General features: G+C 40.5%; 1 protein-coding gene across 3 annotated transcripts in view; it reads left to right on the top strand.

Moving 5' to 3' along the window:
• The window catches only part of UBTD2 (ubiquitin domain containing 2), a 40,469-nt gene extending 21,801 nt beyond the window's left edge, over window positions 1–18,668 (top strand). For all 3 annotated transcript variants that reach the window (XM_083430979.1, XM_083430977.1, XM_083430978.1), the window contains exons 2-3: window positions 1,266–1,502; window positions 11,648–18,668. In XM_083430979.1, the coding sequence (XP_083287105.1) occupies window positions 1,266–1,502; window positions 11,648–12,045 (635 nt within the window). In that variant the 3' untranslated portion in view covers window positions 12,046–18,668. The remainder of the gene's footprint in view (window positions 1–1,265; window positions 1,503–11,647) is intronic.
• Window positions 18,669–20,947: the final 2,279 nt, after the last annotated feature.

The following is a 20,947-nucleotide window of genomic DNA, read 5'->3' as shown; positions in this document are numbered from 1 at the left end:
ATTGGTAAACATAAAATGTATCTTATTGGATGAATGAAGTTAAACTATATAATCTGCTGGCTGTAAGATAGGGGTGTCTGTTACTATTTTCAAAAAGAGATAGCTGACGTTTGTGCAACTCCTGTTCGTCTTCTAGAATATATCCTATTGGATTTCCAGTAGCCGCTTAAATGCAGCCAATGTGACTTGTTTATACAGTACCAGTGTTGGAAGAGTTTCCATTTTTATTTATTTCCCCTCATTTATGCTGTTGTTTCTAGCTCTTGCTACTCAGAAACACAAAGTATTTTTTGTGAGACGTATTCTTCAAAGATTCCTACAGCTCACTTGAGTACAAGTTTTATTTTAGATATTCTTTGGAGAATTTGCCATTTGTTGCAAAAAGAGTCAGATAATTGTTGCTTAGTTTTCCTAGCTTCAATAATCAACTAAACCAACTAAACATTGAAATCTTGTAACTTGCTCAATACTGAAGAACTACTGGCAACTTGTATATTTCTGTTTGCACAAACATGATCAGCAAAAGATTAGGCAAATATTTGTCTCCTCTTTCAGAAACGTCTGGTGAATAAGAGCCATCTTATCCTCAAACATTCAAAATTATGAAATGGCCACTATAATATTGACAAGTATTTTTGCATTTTATTCACTATCCTGCTTGTAGTAACTACATGAGTGTTCTATGCAGCAAAAGTGTAAAATGTTAAGGGAATGTGTTTGGTGATGAGAACACAGTAAGGAAATGTTTGTATGTATTCCTGGTGTGAAGCACTACATGTTTAGGAATGTGCATCTACCCTTCACATTCATATATGTTTCAGAGATCACCAGTTTAAAAGGCCGAAAGCATACAGCAATGGGAGACAGGCTCCAGTGGAAATCCACTCCTTATATAAAAATCTTGCATTTAATGATGAACAATTCAGCGTATTTTGATCATATCTGGTAACTCAGAAATGGAAGAGTGAAATGTATTTTTGCCTTTTGTGACGAGATGCTCTTACTTAATAGTTGGCTCTTGGGGCAATAGCATTCTGAAACTTTTTTTGTTACAAATGGTTAATCAGACTGTAACAGATGTCACAAAAAGTGAAGAAACCCAAAAACACTGTGGAAGATCAGAATGGAGTACTGTTGAAAAGGCATTTGAGCTGGGGAGGAGATAACCAAAAGTTGTTACTCAGTTTGAACAGCTCTCAGCCAGAGAAAAGGAGCACGTTGTTTCAACACAGTGCCTGATTTCTTCTCTTCTCCCCCACCCCCAGTTGCACTAGGTCGTAATCAGCCCTTGAAAAAGGAAAAACCAAAATGGAAAAGTGATTATCCGATGACAGATGGACAACTGCGCAGCAAAAGAGACGAATTTTGGGACACAGCACCTGCTTTTGAAGGCCGCAAGGAAATCTGGGATGCCTTGAAGGCTGCAGCACATGCATTTGAGAACAATGATCATGAACTTGCACAGGCAATCATTGATGGTGCAAACATAACATTACCTCATGGTAAGTATGCCCATAATGGATGGACTTTAGCAGCAGTGAGTAGAAAATAATTTCGCTTAGACAACTTTCCTGAAGTCATGCTTTCCAAATGACCAGGTCCACATGTAAATGAATATAATGACTGCTTTTTGATGTTAATTATTTAGAAAGGTTTAGCATTATGACAAAGGAGCCTCAGTAACCCTCAAGTTTACACATCCCCCACCTTCTGATAGAACCATGAGGAACAGATTGTGAGTTTCATCTTTAGAGTTGTGTATGTTTCCTCTCTGACATCATCAGCCAGGGTTAAAATTGTGAGTACAATATACACCACAGCTCCACAAATGCACAAAGTGATTAGTATCAAATAACAATTTGTGTTCTACTACTGCATTGTCATACAGTCGTACCTTGGAAGTCGAACGGAATCCGTTCCAAAAGTCCATTCGACTTCCAAAACGTTTGGAAACCAAAGCACGGCTTTGGATTGGCTGCGGGAAGCTCCTGCAACCAATCAGAAGCTGCGGAAGTCCCATCGGAAGTTTGGCTTCCAAAAATAGTTACTTGTGGGTTTGCAGCATTCGGGAGCCAAACATTCCAGAACTAGACTGTTCAAAAACCAAGGTACTACTGTACTCAGTTTGAGAGACAGTACCTCTTTTCTTTGAAGCAAGAGAAAGACCTGGGAAAGACTGGCATGACACATCTCTAGAAATCCTTTCTGGGGACAGTAGAAGTTCCTGGTAACCCTCTAAAAGCAGTCATTTAAGCAATTGTTCCTTTTTTGCTTGTAACTGTTGGATTGTTACCAACCTTTATGCTGTAAGGAGAAATGGGCATGTGTGTTTAAAGAGCAGGGTTTGGTTCACATTCTTGCTGTATCATCTTCTTCCTTTCCCATGTCTTGTAATTATTTGAAACCATCGGTAATATGAACATCTATACTCCACTTTCTGAAAAGCCCGCTTTTATAACCTTTTTCTAGGCAGCCTCTTAGCATAACCCTTTTTCTGATCTTCACCAGCAAAGTACTGTTAACACACTGAGGATGAATAGTTGCTTAGTCAGGTCTCAACTGTCCTCTTTCACTTCTGCTTTCTCTGTTCTTTGCCTCATACCTCAGCTGATTTTTCCCTACTGAAAGATAACTTCCAACTAACAGTTAACAAGCCCATTCATTATGGACCAGAACCACCAGGAAATCAGAATCTGTTGTTTCCCAGACCCAGTCAAGATGGATTTACCTTATCCTGGCCTTGTCTGTAAAAATTAGAAGTGCTTGTGTCTCCCTCCAGCTTTCAGAACCTGTTACCCAGCAGCTACAGTCAAACCTTGGTTCCCGAACGCCTCCAATTTGGAACGTTTCCGCTCCCAAACACTGAAAACCCAGAAATAATTACTCTGGTTTTCAGTCATTTTTCGGAAGCCGAACGGGCTTCCGGAATGGATTACAACTGAGATTTGACTCTACCTTGAAATATGCCTGCAACAGAATAGGAGCACGAGACCTGATACTTGTGACAGTTACACTCTGACATCAACAGTTCTGACATCACAGAAATCATTTTCAAAGCACAAACCATGAATGGGCATATACATAGCATTTCTGCACACCCTTATATCTTAATAAAGTCACCATTATAGTTTAAGATAAGATTTATATGTGTGTATTCTAGCAGCTTTTCATCCTACAAGGAATGAACAGCTCGGGGACTCGGTTTGAGGTAAAAGGAATTAAGAACTGGTGGGAAGTATCTAAAGCAGGGGTGGGAAACCTTTTTTGGACTGATGGCTACGTTACCCAGTGGAAAGCTGTTGGGGCTGCATTCCAGACATGGGTGGGACCAACCCCAAATTACCCTGGGCATGACAGTTCACAGTCACACATCCTTAATTTACACACACACACACACACACACGGACCCTTAACACAGATGCTCTGTCTATTTCTCCACCCTCCAGTCCTGTGCCCAGAGAAAGCGACTCCTGTTTCTCAGTGCACAGAGAGGAAATGCTGCAAGCTGCTCTTGCTGGATAGCAGCTCCTAGCAGCTTCTCTCTGTACACACTTTTCTCCATGCAAAAAGACGAATCCTTTAGAGAACCCCTGGAGCATCTCCTCTCTTTGTTGGTGCACAGCTGTTTTCTGAACAGTGGAACAGTGGGAGGGTTTTAAACAAGATAGTGCTCAGTTGTTCAGGAAAGAGCTGAGCAGTGACAAAGGAGGAGTCACTTAGTTGGGCTCCTGTTGCGTTTGCTGAGGGGTGGGACTTCAGGGAGGGGCCTGGGTGAGCTGGAGCTGGCTCATGGGCTAGAGGGTCTCCAGTGCTTGACTTAAAGGGATCCACAGCTAGGATCACATAAAATAAAATATATTTGTTATGGATGCTCTGGCCAGTGTCACCATCCAGTGAAGCAAGGAATACTGGGTCAGCTACAGCATCTCTGTCCAAGCAGAACCACTTGCAAAGTAAGTTCAGCTTGGCCTCAACTGGATATATATGCCACTTTACATCTTGCATAAACACAAGAGACCTGCTGGGTCCGGTCAATGGCCAGACTAGGCTTATTCAAGCAGTGTTTCATTTTAACAAGTAGTTATTGCTCCTGCTTAAAGAAGAATTTTTCCTTCAGTTCTTTCCTCGCTTTTAACTCCTTTATGAGGATGAACAGTGGATAATTTTTCCTGTGGACCAATACGGCTTTTAAATAATTTTATGGTACCCTGGATACAAGATGACATGGCATCAAAAGTAATTATTTTTGGCAGTGTCACCAAAGTTTGTTATTACCTGGTTCAGAACACACATTTTTCAGCTCATACTATTCAGCTACCGTATATTACAAATTCAATAGCATTTTTCAACAAATGTTCACTAGCTTGAAATGTAAAACAAACTTTCCTGCTTGTGTGCTTGGTGTTCAGCATACTAAATGCCCAAGGTCACTGCTTTATAGGTGCATGCATACAAGTTATTTAATACTAAGGTTTTATTTCTTGTAATTGTGGCAAACTTTCGAGTTCTCTTCACTAGGCAAGATGTTGCCCAGAGCAGATGTAGGAACATAGGAAGCTGCCTTATACTGAGCCCAAACCATTTGTCCATCTAACTCAGTGTCGTCTACACTGACTACCAGTGGCTATCCAGGATTTCAGGAAGGAGACATTCCTAAACCAACTTGGTGGCTTACTATTAGGCCTTTGCAAAGTTCTGAAACCTTTTGGGCAGCTCATTAGTATTTAATGCAGCTCTAATATCTCTATATTTATCTCAAAGTGTTCATATTTATTTTATTGCTGGGCTGTATTCATCAAAACAGGGAAAGCTAGGTTGTATTTATCAAATCCTAGGTCATGTGTAGCATCTATTATGAAAGCTAACACGCCCTATTGATATTGTCAAATTACGCTTAATAATAGTACTGACAAAACAGGACTCTCCTTGTTTTTACCATTTACATTCCTGGAAGGTTTCCCAAAATGCTGAGAGGTACTTCAGGAATATAAATAAAATCCACAGTCTTTGTTGCCACCAACCAAATACCTGTCACAAAGATTACTCTTTGTGCCTTATGAGTACATAAAAGTCAGGGTTCTGCACAATAACTTCAGTTCCCACAAGATATTGATTGTCAACCTCTCTCTTCTGGGCTGCCTCCCACACCTGCTCAGAATAAATGAGGAACTCATTGAGTTGGTTGCAGTGCCTTCCAATGGCCCTGCAAGCTTTGAGCTTGTATAGTACACTTCTTACATGAATAAGATATTCTTGGACAGCAAAAATGCAAAGTAATGTATGAAGTGACCCTAAATTGATACAGGGCAAAGGAGATTTGGAGCCGGAGTAGAGAAAACGTGAATGAGCAAAAGAAAAAGAGCATGTGCACACAACTGTAAAACATATGTTCAATTATTACCTCTATTGACTTCTCATAGGTGCAGGTTCATTGTGCCTCCCTTGAAGTAGCCACTCTGGGCCCAAAACCGGATTTACTTTTTCAGCGAAAATAGTGAACAATTTTTTGTTGTGGCCCACTGAATCATTATCCTATGAAGGAATGCTCTGGTGACCAAGTTTAAAACTGCAGTTTCAAAAAGTATATTGGCACAGATTGAAAATTTGCCCCAAGAGTAGTATTTGTTGTTTTCCCATTGGTATGAATAATGGTTTAGGGAGTACAAGAGGACAGGTCCTGCCTAGAGGGCTTACATTCAGCTGGTTCAACACAGGAGAGAGAAATGGAGGCAGGGTTGAAGAAGGAAATAACAATCAGTTTCACTTTCTTATACTTAGATTTAAATACAATAGAGTATGGTTTCCAGGGGATTGTGCCAATAACTTCACGGGAAAGAGCTTTTGAGAAGGGAATTGAAGGCACTGCAGTGGGACCACGCAGGTGATTTGGGAGGCAGTTCACAGCATAAGAGGCAGGAAGGGCGACAGGATAAAGTCATTAGATGTTACAGGAAGCCTGACTGTCTTGGTCAGGGATACATTGGGCAGAGAAGGGGAGAAAAGTGAGGGTGAAGGCAAGGTAGGGCTTTGAAGCTGAAATGAAGAGGGTGAACAGGAAACCAGTGTAAGAATTTCAGGAGGAATTAATCAGTGAGTTGAGATGGGTGAAGAATTTTGGCAGCATAGTGCAGGATAACAGTAGCTGTGTGAATCAGGCAGGAACATGTTCCTGGTTGGCAGCTCATTAGCCGGCTTAAAACTAGTAATATGGGCTCCAGACAGAAAGATGATGCATCTTTGCAATACTTTGAGATTAGTTAATGCTCCTATTTAATACTTGCTGTTTCCATTAGCTGTCACAATTTTAAAGAAAGTTACTATGAGAATAAAACAAATGGTATGAATGCCCAGTTTACTGAAACAGTCAGTGATATTCATATAGGTTTTGTTTGAAGCTAGCTTAATGAGGGATGTTGCTAGTGCTTTCTTGAATTTCTGCTTGTTTACTCGTTGGTTTTGTCCTTTTAAAAATGTGCTCTAGGGTCTTCATTCTGAGTGCCACATTTGCACAAACAAACCTTAATGAGGATGGTGGTTAGAATTCAATATAATCATGCTTGTGAGCATGACAGCTAGAATGAAAAATACAGTCAAGAACTATTTAGCATACTGCAGACCTCTTTCCCTCCCCTATCTCCTTCCCTCCAACATTATAGAAATCCAGCTTCAACTGCTACTAATTGAATGGGGGCAGCTTTTATTCTGTACTGTTGTTGCCCACAAACAGCAATATATGAGTGTTAAATTGTATACCTTCAACAGATTTGCTGTTCCCAAGAGCTAGCTCTTAACTCAGAGATTGCCAGCATGGTGTCTGCAAGTGCCAGTGTACCCACTCTCAAAAATCCACAAGACAAGGCTGCTTGCTCTTCCTACTCAGTTCCTATTTGTCCTTAGCCTCTGCTATATGAAACATGTCCCCATATACATGCCCACATTTCATTGGATATCAGGACTGAAGGCATGCTTCCAACATTCAGCTTCATTGGATGTCCAGGAGTTCTACTGTTGTTTTTTATTGTTTTTATGAAAGATTTTCTGGGGTTACAAAAGTACATACATCATCTCTGTTTTCAGATCATAAAGTCCTTTCTACGGATCAGTTATATTTGATGTGAGACTTTAATGCTGTATATAGTATAAGGTTGGGGGAGAAGAGAGGTAGGGGGAGAGAAGAGGGAGAGAACTTTCATTCTTTTACATAGTATATGTGCAAGGTGTCATCATCACCGTAGGTAGGATCTCTATCTATTCATTTATTAGTTTTCATTGGTGTTGAGAGAAGTTGGGGGGGGGGCAGGGCTTGGTTGGTTGCCTTCAATTGACTGCAGTGAATTTTGTTTGCATGGTGGTGGGGGCTGTTGGGTCAAGTTAGCCAAATTGATTCATATGCTGATGGAGGGTTCTTGTTGAGGTCTACTGTTATGAAAGAGGAAGAAAAGGCTTTTTATCTAACTACTTTTTCCATGCCATGCATAAGAGAAGATAGGCAAAGAGCTTTTTTCTATGAGCAATGCGCCAGTGTCTGTTGACACATATTTGGGGCAGAGGAGAGGCAAGTTAAGTTGTGTAGCTTAAAACCATTGTGCTAGCATAACTGTTATGTTGAATACTGCCCTATATTTTCTGTAATATGTTGAAGTTTGTTCTTAAATTCTCCTGAGAGTAGTTAATGTTCATTTGAATACAGTGGTACCTCATACCATACATACGCTTCAGGTTAAATACGCTTCAGGTTACAGACTCCGCTAACCCAGAAATAGTGCTTCAGGTTAAGAACTTTGCTTCAGGGTGAGAACAGAAATCGTGCTCCGGCGGCGCGGCGGCAGCAGGAGGCCCCATTAGCTAAAGTGGTGCTTCAGGTTAAGAACAGTTTCAGGTTAAGTATGGACCTCCGGAACAAATTAAGTACTTAACCTGAGGTACCACTGTACATAAAATTAGGCAGTTTTTTGTGGTCTTGTGTAGCCACACACAATATTTACACTTGTGTTGGAGTAACAACTTAGAAATGTCTGGAGCTAAAATGGCACAAGAAGGCATTCAAGCTGCTCCCCTTTAGGGAGAAGCCCCCAAAATAGATGTCTGTATCGAGAGCTGTGTTAGAAACAGAGATATGAAAGCTAGGAGCTAATGGCACCTTAAACCTAGGTTGTGGGCACCACAATGGAGTGTCTTGGCACGCTTTCTTTATAACAAGAATACTAAGCTGAAAATCAGTGAATTGCAGCTAGTATCTTATGTTCATTTTTCACATGGTTTAGTCCTCATCTGAAGACTGCAAAAAAACCTCAAAGCCATGCTTCCCCTGCCCGCCCGCCCTAATATTCTTATGAGGGTCCCTTCTCCAGTCTTAAGAGAGGAGCTGGAAGTGGGAAGGCAGAAAAAGGTCCTTCTTTTCTTCCAGCCGTGGCAGTTTTAATCTGAAATCTTAGGCTCAGTACTGCACCCAGAGCTCAGAAACTGCTCGCCTTAATGAAATTCCCCGTCACAAAACGCTCTTAGAACAATGGGAGTTTCAAATGTTGCTCAAGAGGCAGATGAATGTCTTCCTGCTCAGTTCTCTTTTGACTGCTGCCAAAGCAGGAACATCAAAGAATGTTCTCGGCCATAGCTATGAAGAAAGTAAAGTTCTTTTTAATGGCTTTGTCATTCAGACAAGAAGCAGGCAAAATGTGAAGTGCACCACCCTCAGTTTGTGATTGATGCTCCCCAGTATTCAAGGATTATTTTTAAACATCATTGCAACTTCCACAACATCTCTTATCTGCTGAGCCCATTTAAAATGTGTTTCAGAATTGAATTAGAAGCAAGAAGGAGGCACACATTATCTTAGTAGGGGTTTTTTAAATGGAACATTGCTCACAAAGCTGGGGGGGGGGGGGAATTGACTCTCCACTTTGAGTGCTGCTCCTTGCTCCTCACTGGTAAGAACTATCCAGTATTCCCTTCCTATCCTGTCACTGACTGGTTTATACAGCTGGTCACTTTAGCTCTTGTGCCTTCAAGCCAAGTCTTAATAATGTCTGTCCCTGTTTCTTTAAAACTAAAGTGCCCAGCTTCCACAATTCATCAAATTCTATTGCTGTTTTGCTAAGCAGCTCAGGCAGAAAATTATGTGCATTCTTAGATACTCGCTTTAAAGGGCAATAATATGTTGACCTCCAAATGTAAATAGCAAACTGCTTCCATGGAAATTATTGAAATGCCTTTTGAGAAATGTGTATAAGTATGGCAGATAATTTTAGAGAAATGCAAAGCTGAATAGTTCAATGATACTTTGTTATCATTGTCTTATATCCAGCTGCAATGCTTTTTGCCCATGAAAGCTGCTCTGCTAATATATTAGAGCTCAGCCCTGGTGAATCAGAGAGTGGATAGTAATGCAGTAATGTGGTTAGGAGGATTAAAGCATGAGTACGCTTTTCTCTAGTTTATAGATTCTTGTGTATCAACAGCTCAGATTACTATATGCATCCCTTTTCATATACTCATGCAAAGAATTGTAAGAAATGAAATTAACTGGTTCAAGAAACTGGAATATGCAGATTTGTATACTTTCCTCACTTGGCTGCCATTATTCTGCCTGTGGTGAAACTGTCCACTCTCTTCCTTGTTCCTCACACAGTGAGTGGAAGGCATGACGCAAACCCTGACCTTGTGGATGCTGAAACAGGTGTTAGGTTCCTGGCAGGGCCAGAGGATTTGACATATCTGAACACAGAGAGGAGGAGGAGGAGGAGGGTACATAGGAAGAGCAGCAGGTCTACCCATGGAGACCTTCTCATTGCAGCTATGGTAATCTCTGCGGTTGTCCTTCACCATCAATGCTCTGGTGGCAGAGGAGGCAAAATAGAGATGGCAAAAACAATCTGCTGTGTGCCAAGTCCTCCTGTTCCTTCAAACCCCACCCCAAACCCGCCAAGAGCTGCCAGCTGGTGTACTGATTTCCTTTCCGTTGTGGCCAATGGGAAGGAAAGTCTTCTTTTTTTTAAGCCAACAAAAAACACACCCAAAAAGGAAAAATACTCCCTTCTGCCCTGCCAACAGAAGTCCAGCCAAGGCATTGGGTTTGACAGTTCTTCTGCCTTCAGTCCTCTCTTCCCCCGCCCACTCTGGATTGCTGTGGACTTTGCCTGTGGGCCATAGGCAACCACAGCACAATTCACTAGGGTGTGCATTCAGTTATTATTATTTGATAATTTCAGTGAAGAAAGAAGAGGAGGGAATGATAAGGCAAGGAGGAGATACAGAAATAAAAATCTAACAAAACAAGTGCAACACAAGTAGCCAAAAAACCAAAAACAGATTGTTCCAGAAAAAGATCTGTGCTAAGCTGGACAGGTTTTGGGCAGATCTGGATGGCTGAGGGCATCCTCTTTGTTTGTGTATCACAAAAGTAGTTCCTCACCCCCCACAGATATTATCTCCACCAAAGGTGGCCAGGAAAGCTTGGATGCAGGCAGGGCCATGGGGAAGAGATGGATGTATACGAAAGAAAAAGACTGGAATAGATCTGCAGCTTCTGCCTGCAGAGGGGGGAGTTCTTCTTCCCTTACTGCTGCCACTTGTGCCAATCACCCCCCTGCTGTTTCCAGAGACAGTTGCAGGCAGAAATTGCAGATCCTTTCCAGCCTTTTTATTCTACAGTGGTACCTCGGGTTAAGAACTTAATTCGTTCTGGAGGTCTGTTCTTAACCTGAAACTGTTCTTAACCTGAAGCACCACTTTAGCTAATGGGGCCTCCCGCTGCCACGTCGCTGCTGCGCGATTTCTGTTCTCATCCTGAAGCAAAGTTGTTAAAGCAAAGTTTCTGGGTTAGTGGAGTCTGTAACCTGAAGCGTATGTAACCTGAAGCATCTGTAACCCGAGGTACCACTGTACATATATATATATATATATATATATATCTGCTTCCCTTGTTCCCCATTTTTAAAAAAACATTAGGGTATGCCTGGGCACACCTAGCACACCTCCTGCACTTGCCTGTGCTGTAGACTTTCATAGAATAGGAAATGTTGGCTTGTTAGACGTCAATTAGAATTAGAAATGTGATCATTTCAAGTTTCTAATGCATATGTGAAGCCATCTAGATAGTTATCTGCTTGTTTTTAATTTGTCTTTACATGCTTTTACTATTGTACATAGCTATTTGCCTTTTTAGCTCTCCTCTGAACATTCTTTTAATGGCATAAACTCTTACATGACTCAATAAGAAAACATAAATATCCCAAACTACCATTTTCTATTAAGAGCCTAAGATAAAATTGTAGCATACGCCCACATTTTTCTTGCATCTTTTATGCAGAAAAACATAGGTAAGAAAGTGAAATGTGTTTTAATTCCTTTATATTTATCACTCATAATTTGTTGGGTTGGTAAGTTACATCTACTCTGTATTTCATTTTTGAGCTTTTTTTTAAAAAAAAATCAATATTGACAAGGAGGAAAAAGTACTCACTGTGGTATAGCTTCTCAGTAATAATAGTTAAACCTCTGGAGCTGGGGGAAGGAGGTGGTCATTACACACTGTTCAGGAGTTTAATCATAAACAATACTAGAATCAAAGAACATCTCAAGGAGTGTAATGTGGATTTTATTTAAAACTTTGTCACTTAACCCTGTTTCTTTTTCATCTCTTCTGAAGGTGCTCTTACCGAGTGCTATGACGAACTGGGAAACCGGTACCAGCTTCCTGTCTACTGCCTGGCCCCGCCCATCAACATGATAGAAGAGAAGGGGGATTTAGAGACTCTGGATATTCCCGATCCACCACCTAACTCGGGTCATGAATGTCAGCTTCGTTTACGCCTCTCAACAGGCAAAGACCTCAAACTTGTGGTCCGCAGTATGGACACTGTCTATCACATGAAGAGAAGACTGCACACAGCAGAGGGTGTGGAGCCCAGCAGCCAGCGGTGGTTTTTTTCAGGCAGGCCCCTGGCAGACAAAATGAAACTGGAGGAGTTGAAAATACCAAGGGACTATGTGGTGCAAGTCATTGTGAGCCAGCCCTTAACAAACCCCACCCCGGTGGAGAACTGACTTGGCCTGTATGTTTCTCTTTTCCTTTTCTGCTCTTCTTACCACGTGGGAACTTTTTCACTATTTTTGTTCTCTCTGACTGGTGGGTTGGTTCTAAACAATGACCAGCAAAAATTCCATCTGTGATGGAGCTTTAGGGGGGAAACACACACACATGCAAGCACACACACGTTCCTAAACTGCCCCTGGAGACTTTGCCCAACTTAGGAATTCTTGACACCGCAGTAAGACGTTCTTAACAAAGTAAATCTGGAACATGTGTGTGAAAGAGATCCTGAAGTTTACAGAGGATGATGCTGAAAAAGTGGTTTGAACTATAAGTGAAGTACTGATCCATAAAAGGGAAAGGCACTTTTAAAAGGATTAAACCAAACTGAAGTATTTTGTGAAATCAGCATCACTTACAGTTCAGCCAATCAGTGTAGCTGCTCTGGTAAATCCAGTATGCTGTGATAATTGTAGGGATTGTGTCTATTCTAGTTTCACATTAGCTCAACAAGGCTAATATTTAAATGGGATGGTGAAGGATTCTGGGACAGACTATCAGGTGCAATCTGATTAGTATGGATGATCCCAAATTAAAGTTTTTTGGTATATACTGAAATAGCAAGCAATAGTGATTTGCCATTGCTGGCTTCAGTATGTGCTAAATATTGCTCTCTGAAAAATTAGGCTATTGTTTAGCAAATATATAATGTTACATGGAATTGCAGTTACCGTATACTTCTGTATCTAGTTAAAAAGCTTATTATTTGAGGTTCACCAGCCTGAGAAACAAAAAACAAAAGAAGGCACAGGACTTATTTCACTTAGTATGTTAGCCGATAATGTTTAGGCCCAATATAGTGATTTTAAACCCCCTTTATTCACAGCAATAGCTATTAACATACTACAGAAGAAAAGCACAGGAAGCCCTGTCATACACTTCTGTAAGGTAAGGGTGTGCAACTTGCTTGACAGTATCATATATCTCCCCACTGATCTTTATGTTGCTTGGCATAACTGGGACTCAGATGCATCATCTTATTCTGCCAAGTGATTACACACACACTTGACCCTTGGGGGAAGAGATGGGAATAATGATTGAAAATTAGGAAGATATTGTAGATTGTTAAATCATCTGATCTTTCATTTACACCATTAGATCTTTCAATATTGGGGGGGGGGGGAGTTGTATATTGCAAGAATATTTGTATTACTATTCCACAAATCCTTATATCAGGGGTGGCTTACCAGTGGGCCTCCAGAAATTGTAGGATCCCAGTCCCAATCAGCCCCAGTCAACATGGCCAACGATCAGGCATGATGGGGTTTGGAGTCCAGCAGCTTCTGGAGGGCCACAGCTTAGTTGCTCCTGACCGAAATACTTTTGTATCTTGCTGGTGATGGGTAGCTTACAGAAAGAGGTGGATTGAGTTGGTTTGTGAAAAGCAGTGTGCATATTTCAAGCATTCTTTATCTTCCCTGCCATGGCTTCAGTTACACTTATTCACACTCATGCATATGACAGTGTAGATGCAGTGCATGTATGTCAGATTGATGGGCCACTTTTTCTACTTGGCAGATTTATCTGAAACATCACAGTAACCTTAGCAATATCACACAGCATTTTCCCTTCGGAATGTGAAAGCAAGCCATTCTTTAGAGTAGGAGGCATATCCTTTTAAGAGGGCTTTGGGCAAGATTGTTAGCAGTCCAGTTAAATTCTGTTGAGTAATACTGAACAAATCAGTCCTAGCAATGTGCATCTTTTGAAAAGAAGTATACATAACTCTTTTGTTTAGATTCTCTGTGCTTTTTGTTGTCCCCGACCTGGTTCACACATGACACGAAGCCAAACCATGGGCTTGTCGGAAAAAGAGCAAACATGGGTTCCCAGAGAAAAGATTGTGGCTGCTTTTCTCCTTCTCCCCTTGGTTACAGCTTGCGGTTTGTCTGGAGCAAGAAAAACCATGAGCTTGGGTTCAGACAGAATGCTCAGCCAAGCCATAGCTTAGCTCACAGCAGTGGAGCAGCAGGACTGTAAGGGGAGCAAAGTGACAGTGATTTTCTCTGGTGAAGCCTGCTTGTTTGCACTAAGCTATGGTGCAGCTTAATATTACATGTATACTTGATCATTAGTTCTGTTCTTTTGGTGTGGTCATGTTCCTGTTAGCACCACTATTATTAATCATTTTTCAAACAGAACTCATTAATATTCTTCTTGCTAAGCACTGAATCTACAGTTATTTTTATCTGTGAAAAGGCATGTTTTTGGTCCACTGATGGAACAATCTAGGGTGGACCTCTTCCTCTCTGCAGAGCTACAATACTTAAGTGTCCTATAACTAACCTAGCCTTACTCGGGTTATCTTGCTGTGATAACTAGAAACTAGAACAATGAAACATAAAAATTTAAAATTATATCGCATTTTCAGTGTAGGGTAGGTTGCAAAGTTTCTCAAAGGAGGTTTCTCTTTTTGGAAATCAGTTCAGACTTGGAACCACTTGCCATATGAATGTATCATTGTGTGTCACAACCACAGCATTTTTCTGGGCACCGTCGAATACATCAGGGTCTTTCAATGTAGTTTTGGCCAGATGGCAGCAGCATACAGCAAAAGGGTATCTGTCTTCTAGGATTTGTTAAGTTCCCCCACTTTCTCAGATACCATGTTCACTTGTGCTAATATTAGGAGCAAACACTTATATTTTAGAAGTTCAGAAGGATGCAGATCCTTCATTTGTCACAAAGGGTGCATGCTAAACAATTGACTAAAAAGCTAAAATATTTAAGGCAAAAATCTAATGTCATTGTGACTCTTTTTGAAGTCATTCCACATGTACTGAAGTGAAAAGGAATGCTAGACTGCTGCATAAAAACTCTAAATGCTGATTTTTGGAGAGGCATCCATTTAGTTGGTACCAATTAGTTTCTTTGTAATTTCCAAGTAATAAACTTATTTGGTGCACACCACAGCCATTACATATCAGAAGAAGTATACCTTGCAAAATAAAAGTATGTGTCTAGTGGTCTCATTTTTCCCAAGTTAAACGGACAAAAATAATTTATAGATATTAAAATTGAATTGAGCTAAAAATAGGCTGATAACTTCTGTGACTACTTCTGCCCTTTTCGGAATGTGTTCAGGAGTACTTGAAATGTTTTCAAGCCACATTGCTTGATGGCTGGCCAGCTCCAGGTTTGTGATGTAAGGCTCACTCAGCCAGATGCCTTCCAGTGGGCCACTTCTCATACTTCTGATGCCTGGAGGAAGGCAGTAGCAGCTGCTTCTTGCTGCCATTGACAGAGCGAATGAGCAAGCAACAGTCACTGCTGTTCTCATCCACTATTGCCACTTGCTTATCTGTGTGGCGGGTGGAGGTTTGCCAGTCATCTTTGACAAAGGGGGTGGGTATCAGTTATGGTTTCTGCTGTTCTTCAGTGGCCAGTGTTGTGGGTCAGGTGATAATGATGGGCCCATGACAGCTGCTTAAGGATGCTGACCCATGGCACTGGCCATGCTTGATGAAGATAGGTTTCCAACATGCATTCAGGTATTCAGCATGTATTTGGCAAAGAATATGAGTCCCCGACTGTAGAATGCTCTGTGGTAGTCAGACATTTCTTAGGGAACAAGTTACAAGAGGGTGTTGAAGTAGCTCCACTTACCTCTTCCACAAGTTGGCTTCCATGAATGCAGCTCTACAGTTCTTTAAAAATGAAGTCACCTTCTCTGACAAATATTTTCACATTGGTGTGTGTGTGCATGTGTGTGAAGAAATAAAAACATGTGCTTGACACTTTTTAAGCTGATGACATTTCCAGATGATGCTGCACTGAAAAATGGGAGCTGCACTCCCACTTCAGCAGTTAGAATGGAACAGCTTGAAAGGAAAAGGTCATTATCCCTACAGTTGGAATGGTAGTGAAATTCCTCCAAACTGTGATGAAGGACCATATTGGAACTTGTGCACGCACATAAGTGCACAATAAATCAATATACCTCCCTTTTGTACTGATGGCAGGCACCCAAGGATTGCTTGTCTTTCATAAGCATAGTGGTGACTTAACCACCTCTCAAGCTCTAAACAAAAGTAACTCCTCAGGTATCGTGAATAGTTTTTACTTTGGGTGGAAATTGCATGCATCTGTTAACCAAGTAGGAGTCTTAGTTTCTTCCTTACTCTTACTCTTTCCTGCTCTAGAAAGAACTGGGTTTTTCAGGGTAAACTTGATTATAAGTCAGGAATATCCCTTTCACCTAATGTTGTTCACCTTCACCCAGCAGTTAGAATAAGCGAGGCAACTGGATTTTCATTGTTTTTAATCTCCAAGGCCGAGCAATTTCATTTATTACTTTTAACAGAAGACTAATTCAAGTAAGCACTGTTGCATGCATTTAACGTTTTATCAGCATGCAGATTGGATTCTCACCTGTGCCAGCTCATTTCCATCGTTGGAGTCAAAGCTTTGCCTCTTCTGCAGACATACATGCACACACTCACATACATTCTAAAGACAGAGCACTTAGCATTGAGCTACCAAGGGCAAACAAGCAAACAGTTACAATATTGTTTCTTTGCAGTTTAACACATTTATACGCCATTTCTGATTTACCTTCTCCCCTTTGCTAGTGAATTATATCTACAGACATATGGTGGTGGCAGGTTTGTTTAGCACAGAGCTTTGGCTTTCATGCTTGTTATTGCAGACGTGTCACTAGTACATGACCCAGAAGTAATGGACTCTCTGTAATCTGTCTTGGATGAGCTTGAAAGGCAAAAGGACAGTAGCGCTGTTGATACTGCATTATGTAAAAAAGCGGGTTGCGGGGAGAATGAATGCATAGGAGACACATACTGCTTACTGTGCTCCATCCTATTCTGAAAACAAAACATGTGACTAGAGCTTTGGCTTAGTACATTAGTTGCATTGGCATTACACAAAATTCTACCACGAGACAACGAGATTAAGAAAATGATCACATTAAAAGCCATGATTGTAATTCCCTTGATCTCTAAACTTTAGAGAGACTAAGGAGGTATTTGGGAAACGGTGTAGTGTGAAATTGCAGTGTAATAATCTGGGTTTTGAGAGGATTTTGATGGACAAAGATAATACCTCTTTTTTCAATACTGTAGTTTCATTATTCATTTTACAAAAATAATCAGGATTCAGATTGATGCGATGAGAGCAATATATTCAGCTGTGGCACAATGCGTTTTGATAAAACAAGATTTTAAGTGTCGCTCGCAAGATGGGTAAATGGGCCTTCATGTTTAGTGCATTGCTCCTTAGGGAGAAAATATAACAAAACCATATCTGGTAGGTTAATGCAACTTTGTGCTGTTTTTGAAAATCATTTTAGGATTGCAGTCATTGACATATCTCTTAATTTGTCTCAGAGTGTTAGTTATGCATATCAGATGTCTAAAACTATATGGTTTTCAAACAGCAGTTCCTTTGGTCTTTACATGATTGTCCCTGGCTAGGTTGTTTTTGCTTAAGATTATATGGAGCTTTTTGGGGGTGCATTTCTTCAGCTGTCTGCAATAATATTCCATTTTCAGTTTACTTCTCTGACAACCCTTTTCCTGAGTGTTGTTTTTTTAAAAACAACAACACCACACACACAATTTGTACCCAACAGTATGTAAATGGTGTAAAGAAATACAATATATGGGAGTTGTAGAACTGAATTTAGAGGCAAACCTGCCTTTTCAACATCTTGTATTCTAAAGCAGGAAAATATGAAAATGGAACACTTGTGACGTTACTGATTCTTTTGCCTAATAGCCATGTATCCAAGACTAGTGTAGCTGGTTTAAAAATATCTCTGTGTCCAAGAAGTATTCTTAATTTAATTCAGCGGTTTATTTTTATTTCCTTCCTGTCTCTTTGCTTTTCTTTCTATGTAGACTCTGGTCCCATTTATAGGAAGCCTTAAATCCAGGGCTGTGACTCCCCTTTTGAAAGAGGAGTGCACTGTGATGCATGCCAGCAAGCTTATTTAAGTACTAAGAGTATGAAGGTGGCTTAATGGTTTGGTTTTTGTTTGTTTAAATACGGTTGGTTTCCTAAGGAGGTTGGAACCCCATTGCTCTGAATGGCAGTCTGTGATGAAATAGACTCATGTCCTTCGGCTGAGGACACTATGTATTAGATACTTCTCAATATTGTGCTAATTATCTCTGGATCAGAACCATGTTGTCAATTTAAAAAAAATGCAAGCATGGTCGTTTTCATTATGAATATTTAAAATTCACCTGACACTTTTAATCCCCCTTTTTCTGGCAATTGAATCTAGCCAAAGATGGGAAAGGATTTTTTGATTATTATTTTTTAACAATTTGCTGGGTCTTAAACTCAAAAACAGTGAAATGGTCTTCTGCCAAGGGTCTTACCAGTGCCTCTCCTCTCCATGTCCTGGGAACGTCTAGAAACTGGAGATCGCCTTTTGAGCAATGCCTGAAATTGTGTACTAGGCAGCTGGAGGTGTGTAAAGACATTCTTCTCTAATGTGTTATGAGCAAATTACTTGGATTTAAATGTCCTATTTGCCTCTTGGTAGTGGCTTCCAAAGATGGCTGGTACCATCAATTTGTATTTCTTGAATAAAAATCTTCTCTTTTCTGGTAAATCTTTTTTTGTACAGTGTTGTTCTGTGCCATGTATCAAAAGAAGCATTCGTGTTACATAGGTGGTTGGCAATTGGGTACCAATACAGAGAAACACAGTTTTCAGTAGCTAAAAAGGGAAGTCTGATTAGAGGAATTCCTATGATGTGGCACTTCCCCAGCCCTCCTCCGTGCAACTTTTATAAAACTAAATCTTTTAGCTTTGTACATGCAGGATGTGCGAAACTTTTCTTACAGTCTCCTTCAGCCCAAAGGTGAAATGTCTGGGAATGCAGTTAACATTTGGGTTAGCCTTTTCAAGGTGCACTATATATTTATACTGTACCTATGTTGTGCTGACATTGCAGTAGTATGTGCACACCTTTAAAATTCTATAGCAAAGCACAAATAGGTTCTTTTTTGACCAATTAAATGAAGTAAATCAGTGTAGCATCATGATTTTCTAAAAGTCAGGAATATGCTGTATAGTACTCTATGTATTAAACAGAAAGGAAAAACAACAAGAAAACCTGGTTATTATTATTATTTGGCTTTTAAAAATAAAATTGGTACTGGAGATGCCTTGCCTTAAAATACAAACTCTGTGTCCTTTTTCTCTTAACCCAACATAGCTGCAAAATGCCTCTTGTGTCTCTTCTGTCTTATTGGAGTCCTTAGGTCAGTGAACGGTCTGTATCATTACAGAAATGCTTTGGTATACCCAGCTAGCAAAATATAAGGCTTTCTATAGAGATCTTAGTAATGGCAGTCACTGGCAATCCAATCACAGGCCAGCAATTAACCCTTAATATCATTCTGGGTTTAGTTTTTAATTTCTAAAACAGCTAGCCATGCATGTGAGCATAAACTAAATATGGCTTTAGCATAAATTTGATCCAAACCAGTCAATCTGATTTGAATCATCCTTGTTAGGAAGTTCAAATGAGCTGCTGAATATATTAAAATTTTAGCCATGGTAATACCTAGATAATTGCCTTAAATTCAGGACCCCTTAGGGAGGTGGGGAGAGAGAGCAAGCAAACAGACACTAACTGCCTTTGAGAAAAACCCGGAGGTTAAATCTTGACAACTAGAGATGGTGATTATTTTGCTGATATCTCTTCATCTCTGGGAAGAGTAGAATTTAGGGAGGTACAACTGAGAGTACAGGATTGGAAGATCCTAGTTTACACCTTGCTGCAGCCATTCATTCACGAAGTAACCTTTGGCAGGACACCTTACATTGCAGTGACCCCTTCAGAATTTGGCGCTTCTCTATTTCCTTTTAATTTTTGCCGCACAGGTTATGCTTTCTTTCAAACTGCGAGTTATCTGAATGTGGGAGGGGAGGGGTTTCCACTTTGCTAACCTTAATACAAAGTAGTTGTTATTTCCATTGATCTAAATGAACATCTTGTAGGGTAAAACATTTCCTTGTCCCTCCCTGCATTCTCGTGGTCTGGGGGATGTCCTCTGAAATGATGTTCTTGTGGTGCCCAGATATCTGATTGTTTTGATCACCACTCTACCTAAAAGACCTAAAATTTTCCCAATCCTTGAGATCATCATCTGAAGCTCTTTCTGTCATTCTACGTTCAAGGAAGGTCTAAAGGATGGCAACGCGAGAAAAGGCCTTTTGTAGTAGCCACCCATTTTACCCAGGGAAGCCTGCCTGCAATTGCTTCAGCACCAGGCAATGACATTTTTGTTTTCCCAGGTATTTGGCAAGCACTGAGAGTCTGAACTGGCCGTGACTGAACAAGACCTTGAGGTCGTAGTGGATAGATGAAGATGTGGACTTAGTGTGTGACTGCTGTGAAAAAGGAAAATCCCATGCTGGGGATCATTAGGAAAGGAATTGAAAATAAAACTGCTGATAATTATGATGCTGTTATACAATCCATGATCCAACCTTTGTTCTGCATCTAGTGCTCTCCCTTGGGGCCCACTGCTGTCTGAGAAGGGTCTCAGCAAAAGCCTTCTTGGTTATATTCTGCTGCTGTTTTTAAACTCTCTTAAGAGCTCTTGGGTTTACAACTTTGTAGGTGACACTTTAAACTCTTGCATCATATCAATTTATTACAATAATGGGCGATATTCAGCTAAATGTTTGTGCTAGTGCAATGGGACTTGCCCACTCCCGGTGCATATCCTGTACCTTCTTCAAATTTATTCTAGAGGGTTGGGAAACTCCATGGAACAGTTTGGGAGGAGAGAAGAGGAGAGAAATATTTCTATTGTGCCCAGATAAATCCCTTCACTGATAGAACATTCCTCCTAGTGCTGCATTGAAAAAAGCAGG

The sequence above is a fragment of the Podarcis tiliguerta genome (assembly GCF_965153285.1).
Source record: "Podarcis tiliguerta genome assembly, chromosome: 2".
Classification (NCBI taxonomy): domain Eukaryota; kingdom Metazoa; phylum Chordata; class Lepidosauria; order Squamata; family Lacertidae; genus Podarcis; species Podarcis tiliguerta.
The sequence above is the reverse complement of the archived record's forward strand: the minus strand, read 5'-3'. Positions and strand labels throughout refer to the sequence as shown.